General features: G+C 44.1%; 2 protein-coding genes across 2 annotated transcripts; both read left to right on the forward strand.

Annotated features, from left to right (window-relative positions):
• Positions 1 to 9,852: 9,852 nt before the first annotated feature.
• clcA (putative C6 finger domain protein) lies at positions 9,853 to 13,282 on the forward strand (the record flags this gene model as incomplete). The annotated part of the gene is made up of 8 exons (XM_033565934.1): positions 9,853 to 9,993; positions 10,093 to 10,283; positions 10,546 to 12,012; positions 12,066 to 12,146; positions 12,216 to 12,418; positions 12,478 to 12,800; positions 12,858 to 13,003; positions 13,060 to 13,282. The coding sequence occupies 8 exons, from the start codon at positions 9,853 to 9,855 to the stop codon at positions 13,280 to 13,282; spliced, it is 2,775 nt and encodes a 924-aa protein (XP_033431691.1).
• Positions 13,283 to 14,199: 917 nt separating this feature from the next.
• Positions 14,200 to 15,258, forward strand: ATNIH1004_001235 (short chain dehydrogenase/reductase family protein; the record flags this gene model as incomplete). The annotated part of the gene is made up of 3 exons (XM_033565935.1): positions 14,200 to 14,272; positions 14,334 to 14,684; positions 14,768 to 15,258. The coding sequence occupies 3 exons, from the start codon at positions 14,200 to 14,202 to the stop codon at positions 15,256 to 15,258; spliced, it is 915 nt and encodes a 304-aa protein (XP_033431692.1).
• Between the last annotated feature and the right edge of the window lie 59 nt (positions 15,259 to 15,317).

Raw genomic sequence — 15,317 nt, forward strand, 5'->3', positions numbered from 1 at the left:
GATATGATCCAATACCTCCAGCTCTTAATGCATATCATACAGTACCAGCCGCCAAAGCCGATGGGGAAATAATGCCCACTCCTGCATGGAGTACGTACATATATGGATGCATACAGTACATTAAGACATGCGTTTGCATTGCCGTCTCCTCGACGCAGTAAGTATTCAGTACACCATATGAGACCTATTTTCGCAACAACTTCCTGTTCTGTATTAGACACTGTGAAGTGTCATCTAATTCTGGTATTTTTGGAGGCCTTTTTTTTTTTTTTTTTTTTTTTTTTCCTTTTTATTTCCTGTAGACATGGCTTTGGTTGTCATCATCTGGCTACGGCCGCAACAGACTGGTTATGTCATGTAGGAAGGGAAGGGAAGGGGAAGATCAAGGCCAATAACATCCGCTGTACTCCGTATTCCGTGCGCAGGTGATAAGACAGAGCTACCCAGCGAACAAGCCTTTGGTTCAGCCAGTCAGAACTCTCTAAGTAGTGAGGCTCCCTAAGGTTTTGATCATCCTACACCCATCAGATGCTAGGTATGTCTGTGCGCGTGGGTAGACACTATGGCTATGAGGATTCGTGGAGATGATATCCCATCCATATACGGAGTACTCCATATGAGGTAGTGAAGTGCGGAGTAAAGTGAAAAATAAATATGAGGCGAAATAAACTTATCAGTTTTTCTATATAAAAGGCACCCCTATGATGAAGACCAGCAAACCGCGGTGACTACTATACAGAAATAGATATATGAAGGGCCCAGCTGATCGGTATTGCTGATCGGGGGAAGCGGACGGTCCGTAAAGACAGGAGAGTACTTTTGTAGTTGATGATTCCAAAGGGAGTAAATGCGAGACTGCACTCTGATTGGTTGGTCTGGTAGACTCGTACCTAACCACGATGATAATTGCTTCTTTCTCTTCTTCAGCTGCGTATTCCAGACCATCTATGGACTAAAGAGAACCTAGAACAGGTATGCATATCTGCATATTTTATCATGAGGTGTTTCAACATTTGTACCCAGTCCTACTCCGTATATTCCAAACCAGCCATGGTCCAGGTCAGTCTGATTGGTAGTCTAAATGCCATATTTCTTGTCTGCACGGTTGGTCACTAGGCAATCAAGTGCGGTGCAGGTGGTATTGCAATGTCCACTAGTCATGGAAAGGCTCGGGACGCTTTAGTTAGGTGCCGATCCCTTCATACCTTTACTCTTTAGTATACCTATTGCAGGTTTATTGGGCCATATCAATAGTACTTATTGAACCCATAGGGTTTCCTTTTTAGACTTGCTGCATGTCTAAGTATCACTATAGGTGTCGTTCTACCCCGTACCAGGCAAAATTATCCCATATAACTAGACTAGTCACAATCTTCTAACTGTGTACTTCGTACACATGATGTGTACCACTTATTTATTTATCTATCTCGCTCTAAATGTAAAATATATTATGTATGAACAGAGGTCTAATTTTGTTGTACATACTCCGTACGTAAAATAAAAAATATATAAAAAGAGAGAGAGATTATGGGGACTTCGACAACTACATTGCATATGACATGAGAACCATCAATTCAAAAAGCAGATGTATATTAAGATGGAGTGAACATCTCTCCACCCTCACACCATTTCGAGGATCTTCGGTGTGCTAGAGAGGATGATCTCTGGAAAGGGAGGGGGAAAAGGAGATTAATGAGGTTCCAGATCAGTGGAAATATGATACGTCCAGTGGCGTCCAGTACAACGCTCGCCACGGACTTGCCCTCACATTGGTAACATCGCGGGCAAATTGTCATGCATTTACCTCAGTAAAAGCATGTTCGCCATGCAACCATAATAATGGAGTACAGAGTAAAAGACTTGACTAGGTAGCTGACGAGACTGACTGGTTCGCGTGGTCAGGTCAAACAGCTCAATTTGCCCCCACACGGCTGCCTGCCTGGAAGCATACCGAAAGCTTCCCGGGCCCACCAACCAGGCCCATGGAACGGACAGCGTGGTACCCTGTGGCTGAAATTCTATCTGAGTCATTAACTTTCTGGCTGTTGAAAAATTACTACTTCATCCACAAGTTCAATAACCATTGTCAATGTGAAGAACTCTGTATATCTCTGAGAAAATGTAGGTAAATAAAATCTGCTCATCTGGGGATGCCAAGAATTAAGGGAACATTTAACAAAGTGAGCGGAGAAAAAAAAAAGCTACACATCTCATTTCTGGGTGCATACTCTCTGGCGACTATTTGGATACATAGGGCTTCTGTCTATCTTCCATCATGTCTATTTCAGTAAGGAGACCGTTTAATCACCCCAGTGGCCTTCCTATAAGAAGTACGGGGTAAAAAGCAGAAGAAAAACAATAATAAAAGGTCAACTTTAATCCTAGTCGGAGTTGCACTCTAGAAGTCCCTATGCATAAACAGTTAAATTAAGGTGCGTAAGTCAGCTCTGTAGACATTGAAATGCCTCCATATCACTGGTGATTACATGTATGTACTCTGCAGGTACGGAGGATCCATAGAAATCTACTCCGGATAGGTTACTCAAATCTGCAGCCAACAATATACGAAGAAAGATATCTGGTAAGCCTACTCCATACTTAACAACACCTGTTTTATAATATATGTCAGTATCCACTTGATGGTTTGAGTTCTTTGGACGTTTACTACATGTTCTATGAGTCATAATCTTCTTGGCGTAAGACACAGATGATGGAGTACTACGCTGCAGGAATTATGTTCTGTTGTATACTGGCAGCGTAGTGAGAATGTGTTACTGCACAAGATAATTACAGGGGCACAGAATACACCTTAAGGCTCTAATAAACAATCCAGAAATATATTACTATTATATAGAAGCAAACAGCTTTGCTTCTTACCCTCAAGAGATCAGGCATCATCCGACCGGTTGGTATGGGAAGTTTAAGTCGGCAAGGAGTCAACCCAAGGGTGGGACATCGGCTTAGCGGTTTAAATTTGATAGCAAGCATGTAATTAAGCAGTAATTGTAGCTCGTGGATTTGTACATTTTCGGCAGTATTCATCTATAAAAAGCCCACAAGTAATACTTTAAATTTGAATGCGAGGAGAGGTCAGCAGATTGACAAATCCATGTTGGAATATAACCATGAGTCTATCAAATTAATTGTTGATATGATGCCTACTGCAGGGAACATAGATTTATACATTGCCGATATATTGTGGTATGAAATACCTGAACTACTGTATGTACAGAGTAGATCACTATAATAAGCAATTCTCCAGCCTGACTAACATACCTACCAAACGTTGGATTGATATTTCCAATCCCAGAGCTTTTAACTAATAACAAAATAATAAATTAAGCAATAATAATAATATACAGACCCTAAGTAGGCAGAAATTATAGAATATACGTTAGGCATAAACCAGAAATCTCAACAGTGCTCCAAATCGTTATCTTTCCGGAAAATGAATCTTGCCTTGCATGTGGAACATGTGGAGTGCCACTCAGATAAACAAGGCAGCTGCCTAATCTATTTCGTCACAGTAAGTCAGTGTCTTTGGCAGGATCCTCTAAGTGGATTCCTTTGAGCATCTTCCTAAGTTATTGGTTGGATTCATCCAATGTAATCGCAATGTATTTATGACTGTAATTGTAATCAACTGAACAGAATACTTCATTGATTAAAACGAAAATGCCCAGAATTTTATAGCTTCCCGTCCTTTGGCGTACTGATTTGGATCCGCCCACGAACCGCTGCCTCGGAGCCATAAGGCGGGAGGTCCCGTTGCCAGATCTCACAGAATATGGAGATTATCAGGGGCTCAGTTTTGTGACTATTGGCTCACAACCGATGATAATGTACCTGGATGGTTGGGGTTGAGTCTAGGTTATGTATAACGTTACAGAGTATAGTACAGAGTATAGAGTAGAGGGGTAGAGCAGAATTACAAATCTCCACCTAACTGTGGTTCTGAAACTTGGATTTGATCTGCGTTGTCCTCGTGATGACTGCATTCCAATCAGTAGAACGGAGACCTGTAGCATCAGTAATTGGATCCTTTGCTGAGCTATGTACTTGGCCTTTAACGAACCATATCGCACCGTCTCTGTCCATCATCGGAGTAGTGGGATTCGGATGCCCAACAGTTACATTACCACTGACCCTGAACTGCCAATGGCCGTAAACTTTATAGGCTTGTAGAGAAGAGGCTGTTCTCTTGTTTAGGCTGTGTTGGGTGTTTTATCTCGATGACAAAGCCGAAGTTTGAGAGGGGAATAGAATAAAAACTCTGAGTCAAGCATAGTTCAAGATCTCCAATTCCATTTTTTGTCTATTCTGTACCAGAGAGACTGCTGATTGTAACAGTACTCTGTATACTATTAGTAGTACCCATGTACGAGGAAGAAATGCCTTGTAAATTTGCTCACTTTTTATACCCATGCGACACATACAGGGTAGTTAAAAATGGTGACTAGTGAGCCTGTTTAACCATAGACGGGGGAAATGAATTCTGTCAGACTATTGTATCACTTCAACCACCAGAGTAGTCACATACTCTGCCTTGTACTCATACTGGTTAGTCAGTAATCAAATCTACAGGAAATTTTGACATAGTAACCTACCATACCAGGACTCACCCAGGGAGTATTGAGTATAGTTAAAGTATAAAGTTGTCCGTAGTATTATTGCTATGCCTATTTAGTTGTGTAGCTACTCAAATATATAAGTTAAAATACGCTGAGATTCTAGGACCTTAGGGAAGCATTAAACCTAATTGGACTCAGAACTCTACATATACCACTGTTTAGGACTAGGAAATTTAAGAGTCTGCCAATATAGAGGATGTTCCAAGGGTCGACATAGCTAACATATCGGCCAACAAAAGAAGGTTAATGAGAGCTTGCGAATAGTGCCCTAAACGTGTATAAATCTATATAGCATGATATATTTTCTAGGGCTTTAGAGATAGTAGGTTATCTGGAACAGTTCTTAACCTATTAAAATACATATTGTCATCGACTCATCAATTGTCCCGCCTTTTCCCCGATACCAAGAAGATACTAGCCAAACTTTTGGGTCTACCAACTCCGTATTGTTAACCGCCAGAGTATGTTACTATAGATCCTGTAATTTTGTGCTAAACCCACTCATGACGTATACTTTGAGAAATAACTCTACTACGTTTAGCATTCCTCTCATCTTATTGCTCTATACTAGGCACTATTCCGAGGCTCTCAGTACCCACTACCTGAAATTATACTTATAGGAGATACTAGACAAGGTAGGTTGTACTACATTCAATCCATACTACCTAAGCTCCAGGCACTGCGCTTAAGCTACTAGGGTATTCCGGAGTCGGGATGTACCAGGCTGAAAGAAGATTGACACATACGGAGTACTCTTCAATAAGTAGCTGCATTTATGTTATGTCACATGATTAATAGTATAGCATTGCAATTTAGATACGGACTGAAGCTCAGCAAACCGAGGCCCGCACATCTCTTTGGCTCCATAAAGTTGTGTGTGCTACATAGATGTAGTTAAAATGTTGCCACCCGAAAGAGACGGTATCTACGAAGAAAATAATAGTAGGTAGCAAGATCCTTGGCATTAGACCCAATAATTCGTCACTCTCGACTCCATTCCTAGTATCTCCTTCCCCCCTATATTACTACTTCGGAATACGGTAAATATTAGTATTAATAACACTCTTATTTTGTAACAGTGATGCCACCCAACCTCAGTTGTTGGAAATGTATGTACTACCAAGAATCCTTCCCGGAGCTTTCCTTGGTTTGACTTACCATGGGTTGACCGACGGGAGTCCCTGAATAGTGAATACTACCCAGGCGTGAGTAAATCTGGAACCAGGGAACAGCTGGCGGCTTGTGGAGTTTGGATGCATGTCACAGTGTACGTGTACATGTATGTATGTCCTTAAGTGACAGGGATGTTTAAATACATGACCTCATCTTGTGCACCTAACTAGTGATGGTTTGATCACCCTTCTTTAGAGACACTATTAAAAGCGATCTACGGAATACCTTACTACCTAGTTGGACCTAGATAGGGAGAAGGATGGTACCAAGGTATTAAATATTAAATACCTGTAAGATTTCGCAACGTTATATAGGAGCAATCTGCTTTTAAATAGGGTTTTTATTCAACTCTTTTTTAATCTCTAAAGAAGCTATCTATAGACATACAAAGTACAGACACAGTAAGTATATACCAAGTACTCCGTATTTGTTGTATGGATACTTATGTAGGTCTAGTGTTGGAGGCGGTTGGTACACTTCGATTATACCAATTACGACAGGATTCTCACCGTCTTCTGATCTCTTGTGGGGCTGTTATTTAGTATGCCTGCTCATACATGCCTCTTATTGTACACCCATTCACCCCTCCCTATTCCAATTTTTTCATACTTTAATGTCTGCACCTCTACTATGTGATATCTGTCCTTAATATTAAACCCGTAGATTTAACTGAACAACTGACCATAGACTTTGATAGATTATACCATGTAAATGTCTCTTGGGTAGCCCTGTATTTTATCGAGTTTGGCTTTTTTGACTAAGAAGAGGGGGGGAACCTTGCTGGAACAGATATTAGCAATAGTCACGGAACTAACACCCCTTGTTAACAATCAGCGGGATCAGGCTGGGTCTCAACGCAAATGGGCGCCCAACCAATCCAGAAAACATTTCTAAGAGGCTGAATGTGTGGACAGCAACAATTGTGAGTATGTAAATATCCGCACCACTGTCTATATGTTTATACACAGAGGCAAATTAAAGCTCTTTTACTGGTCGTTTTTATTCTCTCTTTAGGTACTATGAAGCGAGGGAATGAGCCGAAACCTTGACATTTCTATTATCGATTTGATTGAGTAGTCAATTCCTTGTTCTTTTGCCTTGTGGTATCCTACTACTTAGTCGCTTACTTCGATCCGACCTACTCCGTATATACTTGACCATCAAATACTTACCCCTCCTGATTTTGGGCATCGACCACTCCCTGATCAATCTAACATATCCTATATTAGAGAACATCCAGGGCCCAACGACGACATAAGATGCTATCGTCCAACGGTGCGTGGATGGTACCAGATGGTTTAATTTTGAGTGACGTCTTTCCTTTTCCCAAGATAACCTATGTGGCTTCGAAAAATCGAAGGATGGAACAAATTGCGGGTCTCACTTGACAGGATTGAAAATTGGAGACAGTACTCGGTACGGAGTATTAATACAACAAATTTCCCAGAATTGCTCTTCCCTCTTTTTTTCTACTTATTTCTCTCGACCCACCTCATCCTTAAGGCGCTCTGGGTTTTGGATTCTCATATCTCATCCTGGCGGTGTCGGACGGCTCGAATTGCGGCTCCACCTTCTTTCCTTTTCTTTTCTTTTCCTTTTTTTTTTTTTTAAAAAAAAAAAAAGAAAAAGAAAGAGAGAGATGGATGAAAAACGATCTGTCAATTTGTGGCTTGGGCTAACTGCTGCAAACCAAAATCCCAGTTCAGAGTTACAGGTTTCAGTCTATCAATCAATCCAGCAGAAAGAGGCGCGCGTTAAAAAAAAAAAAAAAAAAGAAAAGAAAAGAAAAAAGGGTAGAGAGATAGGGTGTATGAATAGATCAAGAGATAGAGCAAGAAATAGGAGAGATATACTGATCATAAATGATACTATTAACATTGCTTCCCTATGTAATTGTTTTTCTTGTTATTAGCTATTTCTGTACTCCGTACCATCACTTACACACATTCGACTGTAAGAGAATGACAGAAGATCAATCATTCTATGGCAAACTAGTATTAAGTCGGGTACAACATCCTCCCTCTATATGCATTATTATTGTTCTGCTTCCTATAGCTAGATTCCTCAACCAGCCTTTTTTTTCCCTTTTTTTATTTAAAAAAAAAAAAAAAAAAAAAAAAAAAAAAGAAGAGAGAGGGAGAGAGCATGAGGGACAGAGTCAGAGAGGGGCACAGGCATTCATCGTCTACCATCAAATCAATAATTATCACAATCACACTCCTACTTCTGTTTGTTGTCTGTGTGTGTCTCTGTTCTTTACCCCTTCCTCCATCTCTTTGGTCAACTTCCTCTGTTATGGTCTACACCATCCTTCATCCTCCTTGATACCTTCCCATCATCTAACCACCCCCGCCTTCTTCAGACAAGTACCAAACCAATTCAATATCCCGCTCCCGCACCATTTTCACCTGCCTAGTCTACTTCGTACATCTAGAGTCTTTACCACTCCTACATACTCTGTACTTACCAGACATACGCGAATTTTTTCCTTCTTTTCTTCCTTTTCCCCTCCTTTCACGCGATAGCAAACCTCGAATCTCTCTTACTTATTCTGAGTTAATCCGCCAGCTCCTGTCTCTCTATCATTCCCATCTTGTTTGGAGCTGTCTCCATTTCACCCGTGGATTCTCGACTTTTCTCTAATATACCGACCAAATCCTTTGGCTTTCCCACCGTTCGATCTACCTTTTGCACCAGGCGACCCGACAGCTTGGCTTAACTATCTCCCGATTGATCGGTGAGCAGAGTGCCAATCGCACATCGTATTTTATTATTATTACCCTTTTTTTTTCCCTGGCACCACTGTCGCAGAGTACGTACAACTCTATTTCATCATTATCATCGTCATTACTGCCTATTGCACAATACTGCCGGAGGGTTTTTTTTATTTTTATTTTTTTTTTTACCGTAACCTTATTATCAACGCTTCGCTTTACCCCCAGTTTGATTCACAGGAGCTGGTTCTAAATTGCTACCCCTCCCTTCTTAACTTTTGGTTCGGTTTGGTTTACCGTGTGCTTATCCTTTTTGGTGTTTCAAGAAGAGGGAAGGAAGGACAAAAAAAAAAAAAAACCGTCCTGGGCAGAAAGGTTTCCCTACGGAGTAGTACCATTAACACTAGGGTCAGCGCGTCCACTCCAAGGCGTTTAGTGTACCTGCGCGGATCTTCTGCTCTGGTTCTCGCCTCCCTAGGCACATCCTTCTCCGTATGGTATCTACTGCCTTGCCCACCTTTGCCTACTAGTGCTCCGAGCTTCGTTCTGATACCCGCTCTAATATTACTCTGTACCATCGCCTTGGGTTTTCATTTGCATTAGTTTTCTCCTTTATTTCCGCTACCGCCACCATCCCCTCTTCTACTCATCCCATCTTGTCTATGGTTTTGTACTTTTAGCTGGGGATCGCTCCGTCTGCGCCAGCCTATGTTGATTCCTATCAACGACACCCAGGCTAATTATTGAAAAGCTTCCGCGCTCTCCTCTCTCACAGACACACTTCCTGACCGGTCTTTCTCCCCCCCGTGCGTCGCACAAGAACGTCTTACACCTATTCTTGTCCACTCGGAGACGATAATAGAAGGGGAAAAAAGGACGAAGAAAGAAGAGTTTTTTTTTAAGAAAGGGGGGAATAGGCCAGGAACAGAGGATTAATTGCCGAGTGACTCGCATCCCCCCACTCCAGGCTACCTACAGCCTGGTACCAGAAGTTTACCACTTTGGGAATTTCTGTTGAACTCTTGTCGCGGTCGCACAATCGGGACCGCTTACCGCGCTCGCCTATTGCATCAATATGTCCTCATGACCCTATGACTATATTACTGAATTGACGTGTACTGCGGAATTGCAGCGAGCTGGAGTGCCTTGCCCTAGCTGCGGGCGCCCTTCGACCATGGAAATCAATGCACCGGACGAGAAGCCGACACCACTTCCCGCATATTCCGGCTCTGCGCCTCCAATGCACCGTATGCCCCCTCCGGAGGGCGGACATGGCCTACCAAGTGGCCCGGGAATATATGAACCTTCGTGGCGCCCCTATCCACCCCCATTCGATGGTCACACTGCAGAACAACGCCGAACCTCCAATGCCCCTCAGCCTTCATTGCCATCTCACGGATATCCTGTCATTCCCAACCGAGAGCTACCGCAGCTTCCCCCTGAGGGTCCATATGGCCGACAAGGAAGCTTGCCAAGTGCGTCCCACACGCCCTCAGACACCCACCCACCGCATTCCAACTTTCGTCCCATGAATGGAACACCGCATGATACAACATCCCATCCTGCACCTCCAGAATATCGACCTCGGATGTCTTTCCCGCCGCAAGAAGCACATAGCAATGGGGATCCTTCGCACTCACTCCCTCCAGCCCAATATCCCACCACTGCCTCTCACATGTCCCATACCCCCGCTCCTTACGACGCCGGATATTATCAGAGTCAAGCCTATGGGATTCGTCAGCGCAAGGCTGCCCGAGCTCAACAGGTAACCATTCACCTGTTCAGACCAGCAACTATTGTGGTGTTTCTCATAGAGGACAATGGCTGACATTTGTTTTATATTCTCGCTCCGATTGAAGGCATGCGATCAATGTCGCGCAAGAAAGGCGAAATGTGATGAAGGCCGACCGGCATGTAGTCACTGCAAGGAAAACAATTTATTTTGTATTTATAAAGAAGTCCCTCCGCACAAGTCTGTGATCCAAATCCATGCTCATTCTTCTGATAATTACTAACAATTTGTGCAGACAAGAAAAGGCTACCCAGCTCATTCTGGATAAACTACAGCTAGTTCAAGATTGGCTTGACGAGAAGGTGTCCAACCTTCACAAAGTCCAGGTTGACCATGGGAATTATTTAGCGCAGCAAGGGTTGCAGTTGAAGCAAATTGCCGAATCAGTAACTTTGAAGCCCAAGGCCAAACTTACCCACGAACCTCACAAGCAATCAGTCCAACGTCTACTGAAGCAGGATAACTTCGACCCTTTGCAGGACTCGAAGACCAAGGATGAGAATATTCCTGTAACTGCAGGACAAGAGTTAAACCCAGACGAACCTGCCACAATTCCGGCCCCTGGCGAGGAAACTCTGGAGCCTGGGGAGGATGGTGAGCTTTCGATCCCAGTGGAGCACACAACGGCGGCACACAAGTTATTGATGTGGCCGTCCATCAGGAGACTCCTGCTGCCTAAAGAATATGACGAAGACTATGTAATGAAGCTTGAGGAGAAGCGAGGTTTGATTCGTGTGTACGGGCGGGGAGAAGGTGACGATACGAGTGATGATGTGGGAATGCCAACAGCGTCAGTGACACCAAATCCTGGCCCAGATGACAATTATACACACACTTCCTCACCCAACGGACCTTGGGGAGTGGGTGCAGCCTCTACTCAACAGAAACTTCTGGACAATGGCCTCGATGAAAGTGGTACCCTGACTACAGACGCGGAAACAGTTCGCCGATATCACCAGAGTTATATGGAGCACATCCATAGACTCCATCCATTTCTCGACCAGAAAGACTTGGATAAGAAGATTGATCTTTTCATTAAGATGTACTGTCCACAATCCACGTCGGATTCTCCGTCTATATCGAACAGCAATAACACAGGAGATTTGCCACGGGGAGCAAAACGGAAACGTTCTTGCGAAAATCTACAGGGCACAGCATGTGACCTGCAGTCCCCTATTGGCAACAAGTCTGAACGCACGAGCAGCCGTCGTATTGAGAGATCTGTTGGAAACGCCATTATTCTTTTAGTTCTCGCGGTTGGCAGTATATGTGAAGTTCGCATCGTTCCTGGACCTGTCACAGATACCCCTGTGGACTTCCGAAAGGAACGTATCCCGGGTCCTACAACTCGTAGTGGTTTATCACCAGCAGGTTCCGATTCTGTTTACCAGATGCAAAGCAGCTTGTATGCACAAAGGAGTCGTACGTTTCCCTCATTGTCCCTAATCGACGGGCGACAAAATGTGTCAGGTCACTCATCAGCTTCAGACGATCGACACCTCAGGAATCTGGATGTTATTCCTGGCCTAGCCTACTACGCTTATGCTACCCAAATTATTGGAAGCCTTCAAGGTGCGAATGGACTGCCTCACGTCCAAGCTGCTCTGTTAGCAGGGCTCTATGCTGGTCAACTGGCGCATCCTTTCCAGAGTCACGGATGGCTCTACCAGGCTGCTAGAGCCTGCCAAGTGCTAGTTCGATCGTATGTTTGATCCTCCAAAGACAATACAGGACTTATCTGATTGGCACATTCAGGAAGCGGTATGAGCAAATGAATGACGGTCCCCTGAAAGATCTTTATAATTTTGCGTATTGGACTTGCTTGCAATTGGAAAGGTACGTTACATGAATTTATAAAGCCTGTCTGGTGCAGAATAATATACTAAGACTAAATCCATTGGCCAGTGATATATTGGCAGAACTCGACCTTCCGGCAAGTGGTATATCGCGCTCTGAGGCCCGCATCAAACTACCGAAGGGCCTATTTACCCTTTCACTCCCTAATGAAATTTCTGCCCCAAGCACTATGATGATGTTCTTTTACTCCGCGCAGATCCATCTCAGAAAAGTTCTTAATTGTGTTCACACCGATCTATATAAGGTTGAGAGTAAGATATTCTTGCTGACTTATTTGGCAATGTGGAGATGGCTAATATTTTGTTTGTAGAACAAGGCCAGAACCGCTGGTCCTCCAATGTGCTAGAAATTCTAAGCATGAATCTTGAACTCTGGCGAAGCAGCCTTCCGGACATAATGAAATGGAAAGATGCTGACCCACCATCTAAAGACATCAATATCGCTCGCATGAGAGCCAAGTACTATGGTGCCCGGTACATCATCCACCGGCCTCTTTTGTACCATGCGCTTCATTTTGCCGGGCATGCTGATGCCAGTGCAACGTCGGTGGATTCACCTGGGTCTGCTTTGTCCGGCTCCAAGTCCCAGCAGGTCTCACCGTCAATGACGCACAGTCAGCGTGCTACAAATATGGTGCGCTTGTCAAGCGATATAGGTCCAATTGGCCGCAGTTTATCTTCCTCGGGACAGACCGAAGGGATGCCGTATCGTGATCTACCCAACAAGTTGCGAAGAGCCTGTAAAGTTTGCATTGATGCTGCCATTTTGAGTACGGAGGCCTTTGATGGAATTGACGGCCGTCCAGTGGTAACAAACATCTTTGGAACAGCTCATGCGTATGTTTATAGTCCAAAGCGTATTCCTAGTTCTTGCTAATTGCTTTTTGTGGCAGACAATTTGGAAATATGTTAGTACTATCTGCAACCTACATGTCAAGCCTCTCCGAACTGGTGGAGCGAAATGATCTTGAGCGACTTCTCAAGCGGACAATCAGATTTCTTTTGCAGAGTCGCTTTATTTCTCCTAGTCTGCGCGCTGATGCCCAAATACTTACTGAGATATACGAAAAAATTTTCGGCGAGCCAGCAGGAAGCTTTTCATCGAGTCACTATTAGAGAGATCTTTATCACAACGATACCATGCACTATACTATGTCTACAATTGCTTTAGAGTGTGCTAATACCGGCCACCGAAAAAAAAAAAAAAATAAAATAAAATACAGGGACTCAAGCTATTATTACTGGCCTGGATTTGCACAACCCTTTTCCATCAAGCGTTGGTATATTTTCTGCAGTTTCTGGACTCTTTATTTAACAGGTATCTATCTACCTTTGCATGCTCATTTCTTGCATTCCGACTTAAATCTTGCCTGCATCTTTTGGCGATTACATATCCGGTCGTTACTTTGTGTATAAGGGAATGGTGGCTATTCTTTTTAAATCTCCTTTTCCTTATTACCTCAACTTCGTGCCTCTCTCTGTATCTCCTTCTCTCCCCCCTCCTTTTTTCTCTCTCTCTCTTCCCCCCCCCCTATTTTTGTTTTGATTGCGTGAAATAATTGTCTTTATCGCTGGATTCGGTGCTTTGTTGGCGTTCAATCTACCCTGCTTTTCAAGCAGAAATTGGGCATGGGAGGAAATCTTTCGTTGCATTTACAGTGGGCCACGGAGACTGATCTAGTACATTCTTGAGGAGTTTAAAGGGGTGGCTTTGCTGAATGATTTAGTACCACTATTTACCTCAGCATTAGCTGGCGAACGCAATGAACTAGTTATATTGTATATGTTGGACTTGTGAAAATTGGGTGGTTGATGCGTCTTTCTTAGGCTATTTCCACACCAGCCAACCTCGGCTGCATAGCCAAGCCTTTCCCCGCAATTTGGTCGGGTTGAGGCTGACATGTGGTCACTACATCTACTGGTTAAGTGTTAGGAGACAGTATCTAACTATCATTCCCACCATCCATGTATACGTGGAACAATAATGTTATCTCGAACACTTTATTTTTCGCGTGAAGGTATCGCCCCGTTACATGAACGAACTGCGCCTGATGGAAGCCTCGTCCATTAACCGTTGCGTTACAGGGTTTACTGCTGATGTTTTCGGTAAACTGATCCAGCAAATTTTCCTCAACCCTTGGGAGAGTATTACCGCTGGTCCTGGTAGCATACTGTACCGCGAAGGGCAAGCAGACTACGCAGCGCTATCCGCGAACCTTCCAGTGGCTCCAGATCCTTGCTTCTCTTGCCATTCTCCGCCGTACAAACTCATGGGCCAACCGCCGTGCATTGGATAATGGCACTTCCGACTGTTACGATTGGACTCGTGAAGTGGTTGTGTTAACGGGTGGCAGCAATGGGATTGGTAAGCAGATTGCGATCTTGCTGGGAAACCGCGGCATCAAGGTCGCCGTCCTTGACATTCAACCACCCCAGGATGAGCTTCCACCGACGGTTCGCTACTGCAAGTGCGATATCACGTACCCGGCCGAGGTCTCTGAAGTTGCGGCGAACATCCGTGCCACCATGGGGGGGAGCCAACTGTCCTGATCAACAACGCTGGTCTCTGTAGCAGCAGGACCATTCTGAGTGGCACGGAAGCTCAGACCCGGCTCCAGTTCGAAGTTAACACTCTCTCGCATTACTGGCTCTCTCGGGAATATTTACCATCCATGATCCAGCGTAACCACGGCATGGTCGTCACTGTAGCATCCCAGGCTGGCTACGTTACCACTCCTAACATGGTGGATTACTCCGCTACCAAAGCAGCAGCCATATCATTCCATGAAGGCCTGGGAGCGGAGCTGGTGTCAAGATACAATGCTCCTCGAGTCCGCACAGTGCTGGTGACCCAGGGATTTACTCAGACGGCGCTCATCAGCGAGCTGACCCCTGAAGATACATGGTTCAATCCACTACTGCTTCCAGAGACGGTGGCAGAGGCAATTGTAAAGCAAGTTCTAACGGGCTCAAGTGGCCATGTTCTGGTCCCTGGGTCAACGGGCTGGCTGGCGAAGATTTTCCGGGGGTTTCCTTTGTGGTATCAGCATAAGCTTCGAGTGAGATTGGAGAGATTAATGCGTGCTTCTTAAATTCCGCCTTGCTTTATGTCGCAGTTCTTTTTTTGGTATAGGGAGTATATATATTGCGA

Source organism: Aspergillus tanneri, assembly GCF_003426965.1.
Source record: "Aspergillus tanneri strain NIH1004 chromosome Unknown AapTan_2_pilon_pilon_pilon, whole genome shotgun sequence".
Lineage (NCBI taxonomy): Eukaryota > Fungi > Ascomycota > Eurotiomycetes > Eurotiales > Aspergillaceae > Aspergillus > Aspergillus tanneri.